This window comes from Rhineura floridana, chromosome 8 (assembly GCF_030035675.1).
Source record: "Rhineura floridana isolate rRhiFlo1 chromosome 8, rRhiFlo1.hap2, whole genome shotgun sequence".
Classification (NCBI taxonomy): Eukaryota; Metazoa; Chordata; class Lepidosauria; order Squamata; family Rhineuridae; genus Rhineura; species Rhineura floridana.
The window spans coordinates 48,838,900-48,865,792 of NC_084487.1; the positions used below are offsets into that span (position 1 = coordinate 48,838,900).

At 41.0% G+C, this 26,893-nt stretch overlaps 1 protein-coding gene across 2 annotated transcripts; it reads right to left on the reverse strand.

The window, feature by feature from the left end:
* Positions 1 to 663: 663 nt before the first annotated feature.
* POLDIP3 (DNA polymerase delta interacting protein 3) lies at positions 664 to 26,893 on the reverse strand. 2 transcript variants are annotated; one of them, XM_061639349.1, is made up of 9 exons: positions 26,706 to 26,893; positions 22,068 to 22,452; positions 17,740 to 17,814; positions 13,549 to 13,644; positions 6,677 to 6,859; positions 6,044 to 6,121; positions 4,501 to 4,630; positions 3,283 to 3,349; positions 664 to 2,735 (listed from the first exon to the last, which is right to left on the reverse strand). In XM_061639349.1, the coding sequence occupies exons 1-9, from the start codon at positions 26,768 to 26,770 to the stop codon at positions 2,561 to 2,563; spliced, it is 1,254 nt and encodes a 417-aa protein (XP_061495333.1). In that variant the 5' UTR covers positions 26,771 to 26,893; the 3' UTR covers positions 664 to 2,560. The 2 variants fall into 2 exon arrangements, with proteins under 2 accessions (XP_061495333.1, XP_061495332.1); XM_061639348.1 differs by having other exon boundaries at positions 17,740 to 17,817.

The window sequence follows — 26,893 nt, forward strand, 5'->3', positions numbered from 1 at the left end:
CTCTTCTGGAGGACGGTTCAATACAGCTTCCTAATATGCTCCCATATGTAGTACAGAAGTAGCTGAACACATTTACAAAATTGTACCTGTGGCGTGGGCTTAATTGCATTTGCAGTTTAATACACATGTGGAAACCTTTAGATCTGTAACAGCGCCTCTTGAAAGGTCTGTGGCTCAAGGCTTCCATAGATGCTTTCCCTCTCTTAAGAGATAGATAAATGAGCATAGGCAGACCTATCAAAACATCCATCAGGCAAAACAGACATAGCTCCATCTAGGAGATGGTTAAATGGTATATTCTGGATTACATGTCTGATAATCTTGTTTTTTTGCCACATGAATTTTCCAACATTCCCCACAAAAAGCTTCCTGCGCATAAAAAATAGCATAGCAGAGAGGCCAAGCTGAACCACTTTACCCTGACAGGCTTTCTATGTGCAGGGAGTAGGGTCCCTTTCCTATGCACTCAATATACCTGCTGCATGGGGAAGCATTCACACATGCTAGCCTCCACCAGCAGCTGCAAGTGGCACAAACTAGGGAAAGTTTTATTCTTTGATTCTGTGGACTGGCCCCCAACAGAGAAAAACCAACATAGCTCTGCTCTACTGATTTACCAGTTGATTTCTGAGCAGTCCAAAAAAGGCAGGGCAAAATACAGGCTCTGTATAACAAACGTTTATTCAGAAACATAGTACATAGTGTCCTCCAGCCCCAACCTTCCCTTCCCCTGTAACCACCACTGCTAATGAAACACAGACACAGAGAATAGCAGTTCTGCACAAAATAGTATTTGTAGTTTCCCAGTGAGGGCGAAGTTATGATCAGTCCAAAATTAGTAATCCAGATTAGCAAATCCCATTGGGACAAACCTTCCATGTTGTGAAGGATGAGTGTGACCTAACTAGCGTGTACCTGTCGATGAAACAAAGAAACTGCACAGAATGAAGACCAAAAGGAACGTAGAATCCACAGAGCAGCAGATTCTACCATTGAAATAAGCAGATATATACACTACATGGTTTTAGCACAGTTGAACAGGAATGTTTGTATCTTGTAGCTGAACATATAAAAATGCAAGCCCCCAACCAGAGTTTGGAGGTATCTGTGTCTTGATCTAGTATAAAACCAATACAACTATACTTGAGCCTTTGTCAGTTTTCCATTTTCACTGGACTAAATGAGGTGCTAGAAAAAGGAAGTGTTTTTGTCTTAGCAAAAATTGGCATGTCGGAGAACCACAGACAAAAAGTACATTCTCCTTGTTTCTCTACAGGTAACTCCTTCCACTTTCCTTCCCTCATCCCTGTTCCATGACAAACAAGTGCGTAAATGCCCCTCTGTATACCAATTACAAGGGATACTCACCCTTCCCCAGTACAAATAATCAATAGCACTGTACAGCAGTTGTGTCTCAATGGAGTGGAGCACTGAAGGTGCAATTATTACAATTGATAATTCATTAAAGGTAGGAGAGGCTGGTGTGCGTCCATCTCCAGATAGGATAAGCAACCCTTATTGGGGGAATAAGAGAAGGTTGTGTAAAATAAGAACGGAAGTCCTGTTGAAATAGTTCCAATGGGCCTATCGCTGAATTTTGTTCTGGTGACGCTGCCTCCAAGCCAGGTCCAGATGCTGCAAAACATAGCTGTGAATCAGATTCTGTCAGGGCTGACACAATGAGGACTCTGATTCACTGCAGTGCTTGTAAGATACCAGGGAAGAGAAATGATTGTTAAAACCAGAAGAAACACTTTCCTCTCTCCTAATACACAATTTCATAGCAAGAACATAATGTAGATGATACAGAGTGAAGATAATTATTTTACTGTTGCCCAAAGAAAGCCCATGCATTCTCATGAAAACAGAGCATCTGTGAGACATCTTGGACTGAAGTTCACACAACGCCAGGGCATGCTCCTCTCAGTGCAGTTGCAGATTATCACCATGACAAAGGAAGAAGATGAAGTGTAGAACATGCTGTATTCCTGTACCTATACATACTCCCATTGCCTTCACAGTTCCTTTCATCAGTTGTCTCATGGACAGAACATTTGCTGCTCCTCCACGGCTAATTTTACAAATGGAGAACAGCTAAAAATGTTGTCAAATGCATGGGAGTAGAGTATTAATCTGGCCTCACCTACAGCTGCATTGAAAATGAAGTGTAGTTTTTCATCAGTAAAAAGCCATCTCTTACTCAAAGGGTGCAAGTGCCAAATAAGTGCTTCTCACACCCTTTGTTAGCTGCACTGTTACTGGCTGGATACAGGTGGGGTGGTTAACACAAAGAAAAAAAAGAGTTAAATGGTCTAAGCTTGGCGATATATATCTCACTGGAGGAAGGGAAGATTATTCCATTAGAAATATGTGGACAAAAACTCCAACTATAAAAACAGAACACATACACTAAGGAGAACACTACTGTACAGGAAGGTAGCAACTGTAGAAAAACAAAGGTTTCAGCATGGTCAAACACAACAATAATTGTGTTTCCACACTTGTCTCCCCATTTCCCACGCTCAACAAGTTTTCCAGTCCGCTCCTCGCCTGCCACTCCTCAAAGTTTGATTTTGAACTCTGTAGGCTGCACAGAGGCGGAGGTCCCTGAGGATTTGAAGAGTGCTTTTAAGATGGTATCAGGATCCACTTCAGCTGGAGGATTTGAGGAGGCTCCTGCACTTGTCCGACGTGGTTCACCTTCCTTCTTCACTGAGGGGGTGTCACTCAATCGACTAGGGAGAACAATAAGAGATACAATATTTAACCTCATGACAGAACAAATACTGAGTCAAGCATCACAGTTTATTCTTTTCAGCGATTTCTACCCATAGCACTGTACAGCTAGCTTAATCTAAGTATACCTTTCAGGATTTTCAATTAAGTTACAAAAAGGTATGGAGAGAGAAAGGACGAATACTACAGAGAAAACCCAGAAAGCTCCACTACCAATAGCTGTTGAACAGTGAAATGGAGATCAATTTACATTGTTAAACCAAAATTGTTCTTCCAATAATCAAGCAAGCAATTACTGGCTGGGAGAATCCTACAATTATATTTAGCTGGAAGTACAACAACTGTTCAAACACATGAAAATCTGTACTGCAGTGCTGGATATATTTTAAGAGGAAAATGAGTAAAGAGGCATTAATCTCCACATTAACAAATCTCCTTTGATATTTTGCACAGGTACAAGAATTATACTCGTCATTTATACTCCATCTTGCCATGGAGCAAAATGTTACACCACAGATCTATGAACACAAACCCATAAGCACATACAGCAAGATAGGTTGATCTGATGTGATGATATTTCCATTCATATGAAGGTTGCATTTCATTGGCTGGCCTAGTAGAGAAGAGCAAAGGAAACCAAGCATTATAAACTAAGAAGATGTCATATGATGCATCAGGTATTGTACCTACATTTGGCCATTGTTGTTGCAGGTGGTAGAGAATATTTTCCCCAACACAACCACATTTACTCCAAGTAGCAAAAAAAGCCATCAGGAAAGATCAGTATTCAAATAAACCAAATGAGACATAGCAGGCTGGCTAAGCCATTTCAGGTGAGACAAGACATTTGTTCTTTGTGCCTTTAAACAAAAACTAAAATATTAACATTATCAAAACACCAATTATGTAAATGCATGGGTCCTAAAATCTTGGCAAAACAGGAAACATTTCCTTAACTATAGCTATGTAAACTATGAAAATGTTTACGGTACAGTATATTTGCTGATTATCATCAGAAATTATGCTAATAAAAACTTTAAATCATAAACAAATGTTTAAACAGAAATCAGTAAATCAATACAAGAGGTAGTTACTTTGAAGCATCTAGCTGATAACTGTCCTTCATCCATAAAAGCACATAAAGTGATTTACTCCCGCTGAAGAAATTCAGGTTAACTTCAGTGGCAGCTAGCATCACCTCAACCAAGCTACGTGTTATGGAATTGGATTGACTATTTAAACCCAGATCTGTCCCACTCATGGAGAGAGTGGAGAGGTCCAATTTAATGAGCAAATAGGATTGTGCAGGCAGGGAATGATGAATCACTTTCCCTTCAGTCAGGCTCTGATATCAGTGACCCTACTTGGGTAGAAGAGGTACAGGCGGTTTGAACCTAAGCCTCTCTCATCCAAAAGCAACTTTTATAGATAATGCGAGTACCCCAACTATTTCCACAAACTCTGAAACACCAAATTTTCTGGCCAGGTCTCAAGAGCATTCATTCTTACAAACTTATATTCAGTTGGTGTAGGGGCAACCTCATATCTGTGTGCCTGCGCTGCCTCTCACACCCCAATCTGAGCAATGCTTGTGTCTCTATTCTAAGCACATATTACAGTAATAGTCCTCGAGAACTGATGAAGCCCTCACAGCAGTCACTAATATCTTTCCTGACTTCCAATAAATAGAAGTTACATTTGCAGCACCTTCAGTTTTCTGGTGAAGTAAAATGCCTCTGCCTTCTACATGAGGCCCACACTCACCATCCAAGCATCTGTTGTTATATTTCTTATATGCAGTAATGGCATCTTCCTTTTTCACAAATACCACTTCAGCCATCCCAGGTTGCACTAGACGGGCTCGCTTCAAGGCGCCACACACACAGAACAACTCCTGGGGAAAGAGCAAAGTACAGTAGGATTTTATTAGAGAGCTGTATCACTGTCACAGTTTTCATCATCACAGCATGCGGGAGGCACTAACTACTTAAATTAGTTCATCTTTGGTGCTGCATCACTAACTGTAGGTACCTCCTACTAGGAGAGTTGTGGGGATACTTAACTCTGGAAGTCAAGGCCACTGCTGTCAACTGTTATATTTGAACCATCACACTGGGAGGGGCGGGGATAATTAAGAACATAAAAGTTGCCTTGCTGAAGCACACAGAGGAACACCATATGTGGGGCAAGGCATTCTGTTTCAAACAGCAGTCAGATAGATATCTTTGGGTCAGGGGTGGGGAACCACTTTTGGCCACAGGACTGGATGAAATTGTGGTCAACCCTCCACTTGCCACATTTGACAGGGTGGACCTAACCCCCTGGCTAAAGTAGCATGACTTGCATTTTGCACCAAATTTCAACAGCACTGAATGCAAGTTGCACTTGCAAAGAAACAATTGGGAGTGCAATCCAAGGCTCCTGATTTTTTCTTTTCAGCCACAGCTTTACCTGTCCCTGACATCATATGACATCAGGTGAGTGACAGGTGGCTGTAGCCCAGGAAGAACAGTCTTGAAAACCAAACTGGGAAGCCTAGTAGACCTTATGAAGCTTGGGGGCCAGAAGTCTACCCCCTCTCTGTGCTTTAGGTAATCAGCTCAGAATCTGGGCCATGATGGCAAGTGACTTTCCTTATTATCCAATATATGGCAATCCTGGAGGTTCCATGTAGCTATCCATAGCTAGAGCCACCCTCCACAAATGTGTCTACTCCTGTTTTAAAGCCACATAATTGAATAATTACATCTTGTGGCAGTTAATGTCTTATGCTTCTCATGCATTATACATTACATGAAGAAGTTCTTGCATTCCTACTGTCTCATATATCCTCAGAAAACTACACCTGGAGCAAAAAAAACCCATCCAGTAAAATCAAAGCTGCATCATGATCCTCATTTTCCCCCCACCAACAATCAGAGGAAATGGGAAGTGAGGGAGGTGACAGTAAGGCTGCTGTCAGAGTATTGCCTTCACAATGTACCTTTTCCACAAACTTTGGAAACTTTATTGCTGTGTGAAGCCTAGAACACACTGAAGTCTTCCAGGCCTTCATGCAAGGGAATAGTTCAGGAACACACAAGGATGGCTCTCCTCAAAGCTGCTGGATTGTTCCCAAGCCAATTAATTTTCCTGAATATATTTAGGAGTAGCATTTGCAGACAACTATTTAGCTTCGTACTGCTATTAGCTAAGATTGTTCAGGCTCCCCCAAGAAAGCACGCATCTCATTTTACTGTAAACAATAGGTATAACATGGATACAAAAAACAGGCTAATCCCAGATTCCAACAATATACATTACTCACAACAATATCCTCTTCTGTGACTCGAGGGTGCAAATTATTCACAGTCATCTTAGTACCTTCTAATGGGCTGAACACCGGCTGCCAAGAAACAGACAAATGTGTCACGCGCAGATAGGCAGAAGGGGAGGGCATGATAGACAAGGGAAGAAAGAAAGACAGACTGAAGTAAATAGGCCTTTGTGGAAGAGGCAACACGGTAAAGGTAAGATTCAGCAAAGTCCAAACTTCAGAATTTAATTTCTACTCTTTTGGGAAGATCTTGTTAATTTCTTGAGATTATTTCATCCATCTATTAGATATGACAAAGATCTGCTCAGCAAGCATGAGCAGAAAATGAGTCATAGGGCTGTAGCCAACCAAGTCCTACTCAGAGCAGACCCACCAAAATTAATGAACCTAAGCTAGTCTTGTTTATTAACTTTAATGGATCTACTCAAAGTAGGACTAGTATTGAATACTAACCTCAGACTCTATTAGTTCTTAAAGTTACCACATCCAATTCCACCCTTTGGTCTGGGAGAAGGAAGCAAATTTGTCCATTCAGTTGTACTTGAACAGGAGTTTTTAATTTATTAAAAAACAGAATAGGAGTCTGCAGCTGCCATACAAATACTCTTTGTGTCCTCAACTCACCTCAACTGGTGGTTCTTCTTTAGGGGGTTCTTCCTTGGTCACCAAGGTTCGGGACATATTTGTCAGGGCCTTTGTCCTGATGGGGGAAGGTGGAGCTGCAGGGGCTGTATAGGCATCATTCTGGACAACCTTTGTGAGGGGAACTGTCTTTGACAGAGAGAACTTGTTGCCACCAAGTCCAGCCTATATAAACAAAAATAAAAATCCCTGAATATTGCAAGTACCAGAAGCAGAACCAATTCTTCCTCTTTTAAGCAGCGATAGCCAACGGCAAGATTTCCCATTCCAGAAACATTTAACCCCAGGAACAAGGCCAATGTGATGTAGAAAAGATTTGCAGCTGCTCAAACCCTGACTGTTGAAGTCAGTTAATGTATTCAACAATTCCTTTTAGTATTTGTCCAAACTGGGTAACTGATCTGGGTCAGATGTATTTGCATTATAAAATATTGAAAGCAAAATTATTTCACATTTGGCATAAAGAAAGTGTATCCCATTATTAACTCGTTTTACAAGTTAAAAAAGCTTCCCTACTCCTAGAAATGCCATAGCAGCATTAAGGTTAGTGGAGTACTGCATCTCAGGCAGAAGCTGCTTGTAGCTTTAGGACAGCAAGTATGATCATATATGGTTCATGAGCCATTTTGAACGATGCAATAGTCAAATTCAGCATCCTGAAAATGCTACAGACGTCATTCAGAATACATTAACATACCTTATTACAGAGAGGGGGGAAAGACAACAGTCCAAAGTGGCTGTAGAACAAGGTAGAGCAATTGCTTTGGAAGTAAAAGTAGATTTGAAACAAATCATATATAACTCTTAGAAGTTAAACTTAGTTTTATAACAAGGCAGCAAGCAAAAGAAATAGATAGATCAAATACCATCCTGTTTCATTTGAAGAAGAAAAAAGCCTGCCAGGATATCAAAAGACTATTAAAGAGCATAAGCCCCTTAGAATGAAGCTGGTTCTTTTCAGATTATAGGCCGGCGGGCATTTTAGGATGTTAGGACTACACACCTGAATCATGTGTAATTGGTAATATGGAGAACAATCACAGCTCAAGTAGTCTAGACAGAAAGTTGAAAAACATAATGATGCAGCAGCAGAAATAAGTAGTAGTCAGCACCAGTACATAGCATTCAGCTGTAGCTGCAAATAGAAATTAAAGGTGAAAGACACAAAAAACCCAAAGTGAAGATAGAAGATGTGGAGTTTTTTGCTTTAATTTTTTTTTAAAGAAAGGTTCTAAAAGTGAGTCTAGACATTGAAGCCCCATTTGCTACAGTTATCCATGCTTTGGTAAGCCTCCTGTCTGGATTACTGCAATGCATTATAAATAGGGCTATCTTTGAAAATACTCTGTAACTTTTAGTAGGTCAAACACAGGACAGCTAGATTTATAACTAGAACAAGCTGTTTTTATCAAATAATACCAGTATACCATCTGTATAGCTACCAGTCCATTTCTGGGAATAATTAAAAGCGCTGGTTTTAACCTTTAAAGCCCTAAGAAGCCTGGGATCAGATTACCCCCAAAAGACTGCTTCCTCCCACACTTACCTACCTAGGCCCTAAGGTTTTCTCCAGAAGTTCTTCTCAGGGTGCCCCCACCAAATGACGTAAAGTAGGTGCCTACCAGAGAAAGGGACTTTTCGATGGTGGCATCCCAACTGTGGAATGCCATCACCTGGCATCTACATTATGGTCTTTTTTTTTTTTTACAATAATTTTTATTCAAATTTTCATAAAACATACAAAACAAAATCATAAAACATTCAAAGACAAAAAACAAAACAAAACAAAAATGATTAAACAAAAAAATAAAATGTTGACTTCCCATTTGTCGCAGATCAAATCAGTTGTAGGTCTACAATATATAACAATCCTGTCTCTTAAATTATATTATAAAATCACTTTCCTCCAGTAGTTATCTTAATTAATCATCAAATCTCATAAACATTACTTTATTCTTTCCACAAAAAGTCAAAGAGAGGTTTCAATTCTTTAAGAAATATATCTATCAAATTTTCTCCAAATAAACATGTCGATTAATCCATCTCGTTAATAATTATAATAATCTTATTGTCATAACCATAGTCCAAATAAACATATCGATTAATCCATCTCATCAAAATCTGTTAGGTCCAATAATTTCAATAGCCATTATTCCATTATCCATATTAATTCCATCTTCCATCTTCAATAGTCCTGTTAAGTCCAGTAATTTCAGTGTCCAATCTTCCATTATCAGTATTCCATAATAATCTTGCTGTCATAGCCATAGTCATATAATAAGAGTCTGATGGGAATTTCCTCTATCCCAAATATTTTCTTGCCATCAATTCTGAATAAGTTGCTGAAATATTGTTGTAAAGTCATATCTCTGTTCTTCTTTTTTACAAAATGCACTGGCTCATCTCTTGAGAGTTTTTCCATTGTCACATGGCTGCAGTTAATTCCATAGATTTTCTCTATATCAAGCTCCATCACGTCATTCCAGTCCAGAAGATTATCCAAGCCATTGATAACTTTATATCTAATATCTTCATTAATTTCTTCAGAGATAACATTAAATTCCAAACAGTAGATTTTATTTCTAATATCCATAAACTCCAGATCTTTTTCCAATTCCACATTTGTTCCAATCTCCAGGGCTTGTATCTTCCCTTTATTTTTTCTTTTCTCATCTCTGATCTCATTCTCCTCTCTCACAGGATCCCCTATTTCTTTAAGCTCCTGCGTCATTTTGCTCAGTTCAATTTTCAGCTCCTTAATGCCCTGTCGCAGGGTTTGTTTCGTTATCTCAATCTCATCCATTATTTTCTGAAACATAATTACTTCCAGATTCTCAGCCACTTTCTTGATTGCCATTTTTAAAACCACGAAAACAAAACAAAACAAAAATAAAGAAGAACCACTTCTTATTTCAGCAACAATTGGGTTAATATTCCAGGCTTGATGACATCACAGTATAAACAGAGCAGCCTGCCTTATCTCTCTATGTTCAAGAACACAAAACAAATTTAGTTCCCAGCATCAAAACAGTTAGTGGCGTCGTGAAGAAGCAGATTCGTCAAAATAAAATAGACCAAAAAGAGAATAGTCCCAGACAATATAATGTTCCTCGGAATAGAAATCCCTCTTCTGTTTATATCTTTAGAATGCACTTCCAGGACAGCTTTTTGCAATAGAAACAGAGATAAGCTGTTAATTTCGTGAATAACAGAGAAGAGTTATAGCTCACCCAGAAGTTCTTTAAAGCTGATTCATTTGACAAATCTCTTTTTGCTGCAACAATTTAAACCAAGTAAAAAAAATAATAGAAAGAAGGGTGCTTGCCTGTTAGTCCGTTTTCTCTTTGAAGAAAAGATAAACGTATCGCATTAATCAGATAGAGCTTGTTCGGAAGTCCGTCCGGCATTGCTGGCTGGACCTTTTCTCATAAATTAATGAAATCCAGTCCTCCCAACAAAAACAGGCTTTTGAGGTTGATCTCTACGTTTCTCCCTGCCCGGGAGAAATTTCATCAGTCAAAAAAAAAATGTTCTGACTGATTTATATCTGAATAAGCTTCTTTTGAGGCGGGAGCCCGGCTCAAAAGCAGGCACAAGCGAAGTCACCCTTCCCGGAAGTCCCTACATTATGGTCTTTTTGTGCACTATGTGTTTTCAAATATTTATTGTTTTTTGCACTGCTGAGTTGATATATGTTTTCTGCTGCTTGTTTTATTTATTTAGTTTTGTGCCGTGGTTCATTTTATTCTGTTTGATTTGTAGGGATTCTTATTTGTTTTTAACTTTTATTATTAACTGTCCAGAGGTCATTGTTAATTGGACAGTATATAAATGATAAAAATAAGTAAATAAACAAATTTGATCTATTCTAAGCTAACTAAATAAGTGCAATAGGGGTAGTTTAGCCATTAAGCCAAAATTTAATACTGAGAAGACGAACAAACTAAAAGTAAAATACTAAGTGTTAGAAAGCACTCTGTGTAGCCTCAAAGCATAATCTGTATCGATTTGAAGCTACCATAAACCTACCAAATCTGGATTATCATCTTGGGAAATTAGATTAGATAGATAAGAGACAGACAGTCTCTATTTAGATGTAGGATTTAAGACACAATGAAGATGGTTGTTTCACAAACCAGTAGCTAGTTAAAGACAAGGCTACAAGTAGCCACTAGCCCCATTCTTCTTTTTGGCTTTAAATAGCTTATTGGCTTTTTAAGGTTAGGCAGAGGGAAGCTTTCGGAATGCTGCTTCTTCCCCAGCACTTCCTGAAAGGGAAGAGGGATCGTGCATTCTGTTTCTTTGTGCAGTGTGATCCTAACAGGCCTCTTCTAATTTCTTACTCAGTCTCTCTTATGCTGTCCTTGAGTTAAACAGAGCTGTGCTGTGAAGGCAGAGGCAGGGCTCTTCCTCCCTTTCTATAGGAAAAAAAAGAATGCAGTTAACTCAGAAGCTGTGAGTTGCACTGTAAAGACCACCTGTGAGGTTATTTCATTTCCATTTCAAAGTACAGCTCTATTGGGGCTTCTAAGGTACAGAACGCCCCTATGTATATTTATAAGGAAGTAAATCCCCTTGAGTTCAGTAGAACTGGCTCTCCAGTATGTGTGCACAGGGTCTCTAATGCAAGAGTGCTTTCTCTTTCTGTGTGTCCATAAAACAACCCAAACAAAGCATCACAGACGCTGTATGAGAAAAACTCTCTGTAGCACTGTGTGAAGATTCACTAATAGGCGACAAACCTTGCAGTTTAAGAACATACCTATAGCCAACAGATATTTCTATCAAACTTGAAAAAACAGGGAAATTGGGCAGCTATAGTGAATGCACCAGGGGAGTAGGAAACCTGACCTCCTCTCTGAGATATTGGACTGCCCTATAAATTTGTCAAAATCCAAAGACAATTTGGGTTGGTCTTTCACAGTCCAATACACTTCCTGTGTAGCTTGGAAGAATTTGGTAACATGTGCCTCTGAGCATATGGTGAGTGGTGGCAACATCTGCCATCTCCAAAGATGGAGAATTACATTTTTGTATGTTTGTTGGTGTTCTTCTTTGCTTCTTTTCTGTGTTACTACTGTTTCTACAGAGAATCTAACCTAGAAAATTATATTTCTCTCATTATTCATCCTAGAAATCTGTGTCAAATTTATTTTTATTAATTTCAAAGCCTTTTTATTGGTTTTTTCAACAGCTAGAGTCATTGCTTAAGTAGCAACATATTGTAATCAGTCAACTCTTAACGCACCCAAAATAGAAATAGAACATAACCTCCAATTTGAAACACAAAAGGCTGTCTTCATCATCATATGACACTGACCAGTGGATTTTACTCTCAAGTAAGTGGATGTAAGCTAAAGAATATTTCTTAAGCTAAGCCCCTAAGTTCTAAAAGTGACAGAAACAACATTGAGTTTTAAGGTAGCTTCTATGATCCAGGAAAGATGCTGGATAATATGCTAGAAGTGTCATCTTCATTTGGTGCTTTAATCTTTAAGGAAATCAGAATGCCATAGCATAAATCCATTCTGGATTGCTACATGCCATGCTGGTTGACCACTTCAAAGGTTTAAAATAAATGGAAATGGAAGTGGACAAAGATTATCTAGAGCATGAAACAACTTCAGAATTATGCTCCAATCCATGTCCTATTTCCATATTAATCCCAGTGGCACTGTTTGGAAGTAGATTGCCTGTGGTGTTTTTGAATTTTAGGCTTCTTTAGCTTAGGAAAGGAGTAAGGGGCACGTGATTTATCACTTATAATGCGAACAAAATATTCTTTACCTCTTTTACCCAGGGACTTTAGGTTCAATAAACAATTATGACCTCCTTTCTTACTGAAAGAAGCAAAAGTGAAAAAATTCTGCAGAAAGTATCATTTCACAACTGATCTGCAAAGCACCTTGTGCATTGCATTGCTGGAGACAAGTTACTATGACCCAATGTCAGTTTTGGAATCCAACTACCCCTTCCTCACAATAAGAACCAGGTAGGGCTTTCATGTTCACAAACTAAGTTCCAAGCATTCTTCAAGTAATGACACCTCCAGTAGAATGCTAGCATGGATTTAGTAATGACACAAGAGACAAGTCAGTCAGTCAAGATTACAAAAGGAGTCCAGATCTGCTCTCCTTTCCACTGCCTTTTTACTTGATCCAAGTACTGTATAGCCAGAATACGTATGAAGCACAATAACATCTAGAAACAGCAGGATGACACCATTTCAATTACTGCCCTGCCCAAGCAATTAGGCAACAGATTAACTGCAGATCAAGGGCGGGAGGTTTTTTATTATTTTGCCAGCGATACAGGCTATTATCACTCTGTCTGGAACACATGCAAGTAGTAGCTTTGCCACATTTCCACAGGGGAAGGGGTCAGAGGCCAATTATTGGCAGTACGACAAGGCACCCCTTTTCTTTTCCTCAGCACCTAGCAAGGAAACACAGCAGGCTCCTGGGAGAAACAGAGTGATCGATTTCTCCACTGATAGCTCACTTTGAGAGGTGCAGGCTGGATGAGATCCTGTTACAAGCCACGTCTGGCCCACTGGCCAGCAATTTGCCATCCTGCTCTAGGGGACAGTTTATTTATTATTTATTTATTATTTATTACATTTATATACCGCCCCATAGCCGAAGCTCTCTGGGCGGTTACAGTTGTTACGAACACAATGAAAATGAAATAGAGAGGGGCCATGATAGTTACAAACCAGAAAAAGAAGACATTAGCCATAAACTGGGAACCAGCATGTTCATCCAATGCAAATACAGAGTGCATGCAGACAACCAAGTACATGTCTTCTGGGGTGAAGAGAGATTGTAGGGGAAGCTACTGAGGCAGACCCTTACCGCACTGTGCAGAAAGCTGTTTGTGGTGGTGATTTTCATCTGCTTATTAGGAAGGGGAGATAAAGTTTCATCATCATCTTCCATATCATATGTACACTAAAAACAGAAAACACAAAAAATGTTTTAAATAGCTTGTTTTTAACTTTTTTATCGATAATTGTAATAATTTTTAAAAACTTCTTAGAGGTTTTTCACAATCAATCAGTATATAAAAACATGTTAAATCAACCACCTTATAAATGCAAGTGGTTGATTTGAAATGTTTGGTTGCTGGTGTGAAACAGATATTCTGAGGATGCCAGACTGCCTTGAAGTAAGCTCTGAAGTGTTTCCATTTGGTTCCCAGCCTTCTACCAATACCCTTTAAACAGTTCTATGGACACCTGTTTCATTGCCGTGACACTCACTAGCCAACTGGCTTTTCTGAATGTGTGTCTCAGCAGAGACATGCATACAACCACTCTGATGTGTTGCATCTTAAAACATTTTGATATGAAAATAAAAAGGACCTCAAAGATCACAATCAACTGAATAGTACCAAGTATCTTTCAGAAGCCCACCACATGTTGTCAATACCCATATTTTGACCAAAGTCGCTCATTAATCTTACAATTCAAATTCTAAGGGACTAACTAAACATGATGGTAAATGCACCTTAACATGCACACTTTTTAAAGTGCAAAAATGCACATGGGGATGGCGAATAGGATCAGGACTGAGGCAGGTAGGGGAATGTAACCCTTTCCACCCTGTTGTCATCTCAAATAAAATGCCCCCCCCCGGTAATTTGTATTGTACAGAAAGTTCTCACTGGCACCAACAGGACTGTAGTCCTAACACAAATAGCAGCTGGAAGGGGAGACGTTCCTCAGGATCACAGCTTGGAGAACGTTCTACCCAACCACTGCAGTCCATTCCTGCACCCCGCCCCCAGCAGTGGCTATTTGTTTTTGTTTTTTTAATAAGAACGTAAGAACCACCTGCTGGATCAGTCCAATGGCCCATCCAGTCCAGGATCATGTTCTCATAGTGGCCAACCAGATACCTATGGGACGCCCACAAGCAGGACCTAAGCACAAGATGTACATTAAATGCAGAGGTGCTTTTAACATTAGTTGGGTCCCGAATGTCCCCAGTCCCTCTCACCAGTCAATGGCCTAGCTTCAGTTTGATCAGCAACTTTGTAACTTAAAAAAAGGTAAGCTAATGGCAGTCAGAGCAGACAGGATCTCTTTCTTGTGTAGGTCTACTATGACAATACAAAAGATCAGCCAATAACATCAACACAGGGAAGGTAGACAAAGAGGTCAGAAGTTAAATATGATATTGCAAAAGTGATGTAAAAAAGTGGCAAAGGAGTACAAAATGGTAAGGGTAGGATCCAAAGGCACTAAAAATCATGCTCTCTGAATTGTCACCTGTGAGACATGGTACCCATAGACACCTGAGGCTTGCCTGAATAAAATGGATGCAGATAAGACTAAACCTATAGTCTGTGAACATGTTACATAAGGCAAATACAGTGGCAAGAAAAAGTTTGTGAACCATAATAATGATCATTATGGAAATTTCAAAGTTTTACCACGATAACCTTCATGAATCAAAACCAGCCCTTTTCTAAATATTCAATGGAAAATGGAATGCCTTAAAGTCGATTCTGACTTATGGCAACCCTATGAATAGGGTTTCCATGGTAAGCAGTATTCAGAGGGGGTTTACCATTGCCTTCCTCTGAGGCTGAGAGGCAGTGACTGGCCCAAGGTCACCCAGTGAGCTTCATGGCTATGTGGGGATTTGAACCCTGGTCTCCCAGGTCGTAGTCCAACACTCTAACCACTATGCCACACTGGTTCTCGCTAAATATCCAATAGGATTGTCTTAAACAATTTCATGTCTTGTGAAATAAAACAATGTGTAAATTGAGCAAACAATAAGTACATAAGAATCAGGGTAAGTGCAAAAGTAAGTGAACCGCTGGTTGCATCAGCTCAATTAAAGGCAATAATTAGAATCAGGTAGGTCTGCAGGGATGAGTTTGGGACACCCCACTCTGTAAAAGGATTAGCAACTTTGTGAGTTTGGTTTTCACCATAATGTTGTGTGGAAACACATCACGCTACAATCCACATCTCTGAGGACCTGACAAAAGCAGTTATTGCTGCTCATCAGTCTAGAAAGAGTTGAAAAACCATTTCTAAGGATTTGGGGCTCCACCAATTCACTGTCAGACAGATAGTCTACCAATGGAGAAGGTTCAAGACCACAGTCATTATACCCAGGAGCTGTCATCCTACCAAAATCTCTCCAAGAACAAACTGGTGCATCATCCAGGAATTCACAAAGAACCCCAGAGTAACATCAAAGAATCTGCAGGCCACTCTCACCTTGGCTAATGTGACTGGTCATGACTCAATGATCAGAAAATACTGAACAGGAATGGCATTCATTGGAGGATAGCCAAGAGGAAACCATTTCTCTCTAAAAAGAACATTGCTGACCGTTTGAAGTTAAAGATCACATAGATGATCACCAATTATTATTATTATTAACATTTGTATACCGACCAATGCAAGATTCCACCAACACTGCCTCCGGAAAATTCTGCATATTACTTGGGAAGATAGGTGGACTAATGTTAGTGTATTGGAAGAAGCACAGACCACCAGTGTTGAAACAATGATCCTCCAACATCAACTTTGCTGGACCGGCCATGTTGTTCGAATGCCTGATCACCGTCTTCCAAAGCAGCTACTTTACTCCCAACTTAAGGATGGAAAACAGAATATTGGTGGACAGCAAAAGAGGTTTAAAGATGTTCTCAAAGCTAATCTAAAAAAATGTAACATAAGCATCGAGAACTGGGAAGCCTTGGCCCATGAGCGTCCCAATTGGAGGTCGGCCATTATCAAAGGTGCTATGGACTTTGAAGAAGCACAAATACAGGGCGAATGGGACAAACAAGCTAAGCAGAAGGCATGTCAAGCAAATCCTCATCGTGAACATCTTCCATCTGGAAACCTATGTCCTCACTGTGGGAGGCTGTGTGGATCCAGAATTGGCCTCCACAGTCACTTACGGACCCACCGTTAAAGACCTTATCTTGGAAGACAATCATGCTCGGCCACGAGCGATCGCCGATGAATAAATGAATGAAAATACCAACCCATAGTTGAAGCTCTCTGGGCGGTTTACAACAATTAAAAACATTAAAAACAAATATACAAATTTAAAAACACTTTATAAAAAAACCACAATTTTTCTGGAACTTCTGGAACAATGTTCTCTGGACAGCAAAGGCAAAACTTTCTGGCCTCAATGAGAAGCATTATGTTTGGCGAAAAACAAACTCTGAGTTCAAACAGATGAACTGTTCCCAACAGAACCCATCCCAACAGTCAAGCATGGTGGTAGGAATATGATGGTTTGGGCCTACTTTGCTGCCTCAGATCCTGGACAGTTTGCCATCATTGACACAACCATGAATTCTGTGTTGTATCAGAAGATTCCAGAGGAGAATGTCCGACAGCTGAAGCTGAACTGAAAGTGGATCATGCAACACGACAATGATCCTAAACATACAAGCAGATCTACCAAAGAAATTCTGTGTTTTAGAATGGTCTAGTCAAAGTCCAGACTCAAACCCCATCAAAATGTTGTGGCAGGAGCTGAACTGAACTGTTTATGCAAGAAAGCCCTCAAATGGCACTGAGTTGGAGCAATTCCGTAAGAACGAGTGGACCAAAATTCCTCAAAACCGATGTAAGAGACTGAGCAACAGTTACAGGGAAAACTTACTTGAAGCCATTGGTGCTCAAGGGGGTGCCGCCAGGTACTGAATCAAAAGGTTCATATACTTTTTCACACATGGATATTGACTGTTGAATCAGTTGTGGATACATAAACATTGAAAACGCATCATGTTTGTGTGTCATTTGTTTAATCAGGTTATCTACTGTTCTTTTCTAGGATTATGGATATGTAAGGTTCACAAACTTTAAAAGTTCTAAATCTATAATTAATTATGCCAATTTCATAATAAATCAAACATTATAAAATCACTTATTCTAAAATAGCTTTGGGAGGTTTCAGTGAAACAAATTCATAAATGAAGTAAAATAAATATTAAACATAATTTTATGTCCAAAGATTACTACAATGGAGAACCCCATCCTGCTATTAAATGGCACACACCTGTTTGCTTGTGTGATTGTTCACAATGTTGACCTTCATGCACGCAGGATGAGCGTGTAATGGAGTTGCAGCCTTCTGCTGTGTTAGGGGAGGAGAAAGACATAATTAACATCACAGTACATAATTTCCTAGTCTTAATTTTATGAGAGATTATGAAGACTCGGGCTGCCCTTCTTCAATGCTATTAGTAACAAATGTGTGTAGTATTTACCAAACCGTGAGGCCCAAAAGCCATGATATTTTACAGTCCCTTCTAATACTCGCAACTTTTGCTGGAAGGATATATTATGTTTTAATAAAACACTGTGTAAGGTGATACAGCCAGGCTTTCCAGCAATTTAGCAGATCAATGTATGAAGGTAAAAAGGAACAAATAACTGCAACAACTGAATTCAGTGACATATTTTCCCCCTCTGTGTCTTTCAAAGAGATGAGTTTTTCATCAGTTCTGACCAGAGTTTGGAGTTCATTTATTGGTGCTGTTTCGCTCATTCCATGGAAAATGGAAACAGATTGCCTTAAAGTCGATCCTGACTTAGGGTAACCCTATGAAGAGGGTTTCCATGGTAAGCAGTATTCAGAGGGGGTTTACCATTGCCTTCCTCTGAGGCTGAGAGGCAGTGACTGGCCCAAGATCACCCAGTGAGCTTCATGGCTGTGTGGGGATTCAAACCCTGGTCTCCCAGGTCGTAGTCCAACACTCGAACCACTACGCCACAGTGGCTCTCACTCATTCCATGGAATTGACAGGCAATTCTGTTCCATGTTTGTGTGTTTACCACTATCTCCACCTTCTACATGTTTGATTTTTTTCCCAGTGATCCTGTGGCGCAGAGAGAGAGGGAGAGAGAGGGAGAGAGAGGGAGGGAGAGGGAGAGAGAGAGGGGGAGAGAGAGGGAGAGAGAGGGAGAGAGAGAGGGAGAGAGAGAGGGAGAGAGGGAGGGAGAGAGGGAGGGTGTGTGTGTGTGGTGGGAGAATTTGCAAGCAAGCAGCAGCGAGAACCCAGGAAAATCTGCTGGCCTATGATAGACGTGAGGAAGAGAGCAAGATGCTGTGAGAGGACAGGAGAGCAAGCGAGTGCCTCTTTCTGCTTTGCAACTTCCTTCCTTGCTTGAGCAGGGAATCCTACCCCACTCCCCATCTCAACAGCAAGAGTGAGAACCCAGGAAAGTTTGCTTGGCCTTTTAGGTCTAGAAGCTAATGTTGATGATGAACAGTCTTGTGCCTTTTAAATTTTTTCTCTTTCACTCTCCATGCATGAGCAGTTGTAAGAGAAGAAGGGAAGGGAGAGTGACTGAGTCCCTCTCTTTGCTCTATTCTTCCTTCTTGTGATTGGAAAGGGAAAGGGTTTGCTCAGCTGGCATCTTGTGCAGCAGAATCAATAGAGGTCCCACTCTCCAACCAGCTAAAGGTTGCGGTGGGTGGCTGAGCTTGTCAGCCCCGGAGCCAGGGGCTAGGTGGGAGAAGGGGAAGAGCAGTGGGAGATGATTGGGCGGGAGTGACAGGAAGCAGATCATGGACTGTGAGGCCATGATCCAGTGATGGGAAAAGCCGCAAAACTTGCTAATAACAAGGTCAGTTTGTACAGATGGCAAACATGCAAACTGCAGGGAAATCTGGTTCCATGTCCAATTTTTAATCAAAATCCTCTTCCATCCCTAGTTCTGACTAGTCACTGCTCTGTAGAACCACTACTCTGAGCTTTGGTTGAGTCTTTCACTCCCAAAATTTGTCCAGTTCATGATCTATTTGCAAGGTCTGATGACAATACTCTGCAAAAGCCATACTGTTTTTTCCACTGTAAATCAAACCTTTACTCAATAATATCAGATCATTATTATCAACAACAAATTCTAGAAAAAGCTCACAACCTTACTTGCTGCACTCATCATGATGAGTGATCAGCCAGTCTCTGATAACCATAAGCCCAAGGCTTCCTCCCAAACCTGGGGCTGCAGAAGGGACGATTCTTGACCTCTCCCAGGCCAAAAATGGGATGGAAGCCTGGGATTTGCTTTGCCTCTGCACTTGCTAAGCCTTCCCTTTCCGGTATTAGGCCAGATTTATCTCTACACATTGAGTGGCTGACAGGTACAGAGACAAGGCAAGCCAGTATTGCTCCACCTCCTTGTCCAGCTCTGAGGGGAAAGGTGAAGGCACCTGTCACTGGCAGACAGGATTGATTGGACTTATTGCAAAGGAGTAAGCGACAGGAAAAGGATGCCTAACCAAGCATTCTCCTACTTAGAATGTGCACAACAAATCTATAATACAGTGTCTACTTCTCTGTAGAAAAGCTGTAAACTGGGGTACAACCTGGTTTTTCGATTCATATGGCAAATTAATCATTAGTGTACTCACTGTGCAGTAGCCTGCTCTTTATGACTGCAGCAGCACCAGGTCATTTTGCATATATCATGTAATATAAAGCACTTATGTATAATACAAATATAAGTTCCTACATATATGTAAGATGACTGGAAATGACAAGCAATTGGCAGCACTCCTAACCATGTCTATTAGAAGTAAATCTGACTGAATTCAATGGGGCTTACTCCCAGGTAAGTGGGTTTAGGATTGCAGCCTTAGTTATACATTCCAAAAAAGTGCAAATAGATTCCACTTCTGTTTTACTAATGTAAGCAGTACTGAAACAATTAACATTAGAATTCCCGCAAATTTGGCGGGGGGGGGGAGTCAAAGGGTTGTAATATATGAACTCCTACTCAGAGCAGACGCATTGGAATACATGAATCTACATTAGTAATTTCTATTAACTTCAATGGGTCTATTTTGAGTAGGACTAGCCTTTAATATCACCTAAAGAGACTATGAAGTATTTGATCTGTTGGTCTGAAGATTTCAGTGAAAGCACTTGTTTCATCAAGATGGCATATTCAACATCACAACAGGAACTAGAATCTCAACCCATTAATGCTCAGATTATGAAACAAAACTGAAATTGAGAACTCGCATTCAAGAATTTCTTTTTCTATATTGTAATTGTGAAGTATTGCTGGATTACTGCTTTCCCCAATTGTTTTCCGTGAAATACGTGCAACTATTGTTCCAGGAGCTACCAACCCAGAGGATACTACTGGACAGACAAGAGACTGCAGAGGTGGTAAGTGTCAAGAAATCTAGTTTCTTTGTCCTAATAAAATGGTTTTGCCATGTACTTTGTGTGTAAAATCTTGCTGCTGGGAAGAAGCCTGTTCTCATCGGCAGAGACATGATCTCATGCTAAAGCCACCTGTGTTATCTAGTGAGAGTGGTGCTCAAGGCCAATGTGGTGAGCCTGTTAATTGGGAGGGCTAGTTAGCTGTGAGAAAGCAAGTTTGCCATGGCATGAGAAGGCACTGGAAATTTTCATCAAAAAAGCCTTCTGACTGGCTCTTACACTTTATAGTAGTTGCTATGATTTTTTTCTGTAAGAGTTAGCCTCTCCTTTGTCCTGGTGCCCCACATCTTCCCTGACGTCTGGCAACACCTTAGGTGATGTGTTCTGTTCCAGATTAGATCAGAAGCTCGTGGGGTGGTGGCCTGGAAGAGGGCATCTCTGTGGTGGTCCTTAAGTTGTGGAAATCCCTCCCCACTGTGGTACATCTGGCAGCTTCACTTAGTTTTAGGCAAATGCTGAAGATGTATTTCTTTACCCTGGCCTTTGACACCTGAGGTGCATATTTTAGGTCCTACCCTATTTTGTGATTTTAGGTTGTTTTTCATTGTTTTTAATGCTGTATTTTAAAATTCTTGTAATCGCCCTGGGACCTCTGGGTGAAGGGTGGGTTATAAATGTTGATGATGATGATAATGATAATAAGAAATCTGCCTTTGCTTTGTTGGTAGAGGTAGGAATAGTTAAGTCTTTTGTTTTATAATTCTCAACAATACTCTTTATTATTGAAGGTGTTTTACATCTGTAACTTTTACAGGTGTTCTTGTTTCTTTTATGCTGCTATTCTTAATTATTTATATTTTTAATAAAGCTGCCTCATATTTACTGAGGTAAATGTTTTTTCAGGTGAAGCTTTGGTACTAAATCCAGCATCCAGGCTGCATTTGGATATCTGTGACTGAATAATCTGTTTGCCTGGGGCCCAGGAAGCAGAGTTTGGCTTTTAGCTCTTGCTTCTTTGGAATCCCAGGGGCATCCATTTAATTTAAGGTTTAGGAGTCTCCTGGCCCAAACTGGTAGACAGGAGTGGTGGCATTCTACTTTGCAGGGTTGGTGTTAGACCCTGGTAAGTTGGCAACTGTTGTTTGGCTTACAAGAGCTGGTTCTCAGGGTTTGGGACCCAGTGATCTTGACAGCAACCATAACCTACTTGAATTGTTTTTGTGATCTTCATGGCAGGGGCCGCTGTTTCTACAGCAGTTTTCACAATGGCTGCACTAGGAGCACTCCTTTTCAGACTGATCTTCTCTCTGGCATCAACAACTTTGGTCACCTTCTCAACACTCTGCTGCTTTCGGGAATTCAGCATTTCCCGGGCATCTTGCACTTTTCCTTTGATTTTAAACCTGGCATCTTTCTGAAGCAGTTTCTCCCGGGCATCTTTCACACCAATTTTGTGACGGGCGTCAGTAAGGCCAATCTTTTGACGTGCATCAAATGTCCTCTGGAAACCAACATTTGGCGCTGGTCTGCTTAGAAAAGTTTGTTGGACTCCAATTCGAGGTCGACCACTGAATAATGGCCTTGTGTTCAACCTGGAACAGAAATGTCAGGTATTAAAAACAGGACTAAATGAACATCTACCAAACAGTTTGAAACCAGAAGAAGCAGCAAAATTCCAGGCTCTGAGATTTTAAAATCAGAACTACATAAGGCTAGAGTTAATGACAGAAAAGAGAAGACAACAACACCTGTGAAGAGGCCAGGAGTTGAATCCAATGTTATTACATAAGCTGACTGACAAGCATAATCTCACATATATATGCTCCTTTGGAATACAACTAAGGTGAAACGGGTGGATTTTTTTGCCCATCATAGCTTACAAAATTTGAAATTCATATTTTCCCAACAGATCTGAGTTTGTGGAGACTGTATATACTGCACCAAAATGACTGGATATTGCACTCCAATCTTTACAGAAGCATTCCGATATAAAATGACGAAAGATAGAAAAGGGTGAATACAAATTAATTTTCAACTACATTTCAAAAACATGTTGGCTGGTTGTTGGCTTTTACATTTAACACATGTCACCCAAACTGGTGGACACTGTTTAAAAATTAAAACTAAAGATACTGTTGCTGTCCATTCACGTGGAGAGTGGAAGTCTGATTTGTGATATTTCTTTAGCCCTAGCAGAGCCAGTACCTAAAAATCTAATGCTGGCCTCTAGCAAAGACATGATAAAGGATGCTCTGGTCTTCACAGCAGATAAAAAAAGATGTTATTTATCGAAATACTCTGCAAAGAGACATAGAGCTCTGTGATATCACTTAAGGAGGGTCCCCATGCTAGAGCACTCCTAGAGACAAAGCATCTGTTTTGTGAACTTAATTTCTGTGTCATCCAGCAGTAAATTCAACCAAAGGAGAAGGTTGGGAGATATCGACTTGGTGCTTAATGGGGTGAGATTACCCCTGAAGGATCAGGTCCGCAGCCTAGGGGTCATCCTCGACTCCCAGCTATCCATGGAGGCTCAGGTTTCGGCAGTGAGCCGGATGGCTTGGTATCAATTACATCTGATACAAAGGCTGCGACCCTACCTTCCTGTACATCTGCTCCCAGAAGTGATACATGCCCTGGTCTCCTCTCGCTTAGACTATTGTAATGCACTCTATGTGGGGTTACCCTTGAAAACAGTCCGGAAACTGCAGCTGGTACAGAATGCAGCGGCACGCTTGATTAAGCATAGCCGTTGCCGGGATCATATCACCCCGGTGTTGGTAGACCTACACTGGTTACCAGTGGTTTACCGGGCCCAATTCAAGGTGTTGATGTTGACCTTTAAAACTCTATACGGTTTTGGCCCAGTGTATCTGAAGGACCGCCTCCAGTATCACCAATCAGGCCGTCTTACAAGATCAGTCACACAGGACCTCCTCTCGATCCCACCAGTCAAAACAGCTAGGCTGGTGCGGACTAGAGAGAGGGCGTTCTCGGTTGTGGCCCCCACCCTTTGGAATTCTCTCCCTTATGATCTTCGGTATGCCTCCTCCCCGATGACTTTCCGCCGAGCGTTAAAGACCTGGCTATTCAGGCAGGCCTACAGAGTCCTTGGGGTGGATTAGATTAGCTTTTTGATTAATTAATTGAAGTTTTGATGTTATTAATTGATGAGTGTGTTTTGGATTGTATATTGTATTTTATTATGCTGTTGTAAGTCGCCTAGAGTGTCCGTTAATTCGGACAGATAGGCGACTAACAAATAAAATTTTATTATTATTATTATTATAAAGACACAACAGACCACCTCCTTCAGAAATAGCTCACTCTTAGAATGACTGCATATAGAGGCTGTAGAATCTCCTTTCTCTTCAAGGAGAATCTAGACAGGCACCTTTGTTTTGAAAAGGAGTCAGACTGGATATCCTGGTTACAAAACTGCTTTATAAGAAAAGCCCTACTGAATTAAGCCAAAGGCCCATCTACTCAAGCATCCTATTCTCAGTGGCCAAAGAGATGCCTATAAGACTCCCACAAGCAAGGCCTGACTACCAACAGTGCTCTCTCCACTTGGGATTTCTAACAACTGGCATACAGACATATGCTGTCTCAGACAAGAGGCAGTACATAGTCTTATTCTCTGTGAATTTGTCTAACCCTCTTTTAAAGCTACCCAAATCGGTAACTATCAATACATCTTTCGGAGCAATCTCCATAGTTTTACTATGTGCTGTGTGAAGAAGTACTTTCTCTTGTCTGTCCTGAAACTTCCAACATTTAGCTTCATTGGATGGCAGTATGTTCTAGTATTATGAGAGAGACAGAACTTTTTCGTACCTACTTTCTTCATACTATACATCCTTGAATGGCCTTACACCCAGTGTTTACTTGGAAGCAGGAATTTGTCTAATCCTCTTTTAAAGCCATCCAAGTTAGTGGCCATCACTACATCTTCCACTCCTATGAAACACAGGCAGGCCCCGCTCATACGGCAGGTTCCGTTCCGGACCCCCGCTGTAAAGTGGAAATCGCCGTAAAGCGGAACCCCATTGAGTATAATGGGGTGTGTCGCACGAAAATGCCACGAAAATGCCGCAAAATTGGCTTTAAAATGGGGAATTTAAAGCCGCCGCATTAGCGGAACGCCGGTAAGCGACGCGCCGGTAAGTGGGGCCCTACTGTAATACTACCTAAATATGGTACCTTATAACAAGATTTTCTCTATTTAATTGGAATAAACAACAGTAACTACAGCTTCCTTGGCAAAATAATTAAAGACACACTGCATGTTATCCCATGACAAACAAACAAAAAAGACACCCCACACACACACAGTGCCCATGACAATTATAAAAGAGTATAATGGTACCTACAGGAAGTCAAGAAAAGAAACTATTCAAGGAAAGTTCAGGGATAGTGGAGCTACACATAAAAAAAGCTTGGAGCAGTCTCAATCAAAAAAATCCAGAGGTGATTAGAGAAGTAGTTAAGAGCTACTTGTTCCTACTAAGCAATTATTTATAGATGACAACAGTGTGCTGGAAGCTAAATAGAGTAAGAGAGCACTTACAATTTATACAAGATGCAACAGTGAAGGGAGGCAGAGAAAGATCAGGGACTAACAACAAACAGAACTGGGCAACAACAGAACAACAAGTGGAATGTGGCTCAGGAAAGATTTTCCTGAAAATGAAGGGTTGAATTGATGAAGAGAGAGCAGCCTGACAAACAGAGCAGGAGAAGGAAGAAATACAGGGCCAAGAGTAGATTACATTATACAGAAAGGAGTCTGAAAATGTAAGAGAAGCAAAAGGATGAGAGGTCAGGAACAGGAACAGTATGAAATGCACAGTCAAGAGTTTTGAATGACACAGAAAGCAAAGAAATGGGGCTGGCCTAATTGCACAAGCAACCCCAAAAGTCTCTGCAAGCAGTAACTTGTTACAGGTGCCCAATGACATAGCCTGTGACCCCAAGCCAGACACCACAACACCCCACCTCAGAGACACTACATGAGATGCACCTCTTGGATTATACATCGAAAGGTTCTGGGCCACCACTAGTGACAAAAGGCCAATATCAATACAATAAAGATTAAGGAGATGGGATAGTGTTACAGGATTGAGGGGCTGGTTTGGATGATGTCTGTGCGGACCTGCCAAGCCCATAATCCTGTCTCTACACCTCCCTAGAAACCTAAAGGGGAAGCAAGATCTGTTTGGCGCATTAATGCTGTGAGCCCCTTCCCTCTTATGCTCGGGTTGTATATATGTGTAAATAAAACCATATATTATAAAGACAGCACAGTCTCCAGTGGTCTTCATTCCAAGGAAACCGAACCTTGAGTAAACGCTGGTGCACCTGTTGGTCTCTCACGGCTCGGAGACTGGGGTGCACGCAACTATAGTAATAAGACCTTACTGTTACTATGAGGTAAACGGGAAAGGGGCAATACTTGTCCCTGCCCCTAGGAGAAGGCCCTGAGAGACTTATGGGAGGAGGGTGTCACAAGCTCTCCACACAGACCCACATATATTGAACACCTTCCCCTTCCCCCACGCACCGCATACTGTGCCCCTCCCTCCTCAGAGCTCCCCCCTCGTTGTCTTCCAGGCTCTCAACGTCACCTCACAACTCACGATGGCTCAACAGAACCGAACGCTCCAGTGGGTTATAACTGATAAGAGGGTGAGCCAATCAGACTTTAGAGTGCAGTTCTCGGCCAGAACCTCCCGGAACAGAACACGGATCCAGCATCTGGGCTAGATATGGGGGAGGGGAACCTTCGTTGGGAATCGGGTCTCTTCCCGCGCCTTCTGTAAGCCAGGCTCGTTCCTCAGCTCACCTCCCCTTCGTATTCACATTAACGCCGCGTTTTCTGATCAGCTCGTCCAGAGACAAGTCCGCCATGTTGTCGCTAGGCCCCAGATAAGTCGCAGCGACCGAAGTCCGGATATGAGACCCAACTACTTCCGATCTCGCACTCTTCTCTCTCTCTTCACCCCCCCCATTGTCTCGCGACTCTGGCTACCA

Excerpts from the sequence above, each read along its gene's own strand:
- POLDIP3 (XM_061639348.1), bottom strand. The coding sequence starts at position 26,770 with ATGGCGGACTTGTCTCTGGACGAGCTGATCAGAAAACGCGGCGTTAAT. Across the intron at positions 17,818-22,067 it reads AGATCACAAAAACAATTCAA|CAGAAGGCTGCAACTCCATT; the intron begins GTAGGTTATGGT and ends CCCCTAACACAG. Across the intron at positions 2,736-3,282 it reads TCAGATCAACCTATCTTGCT|TCGATTGAGTGACACCCCCT; the intron begins GTATGTGCTTAT and ends TGTTCTCCCTAG.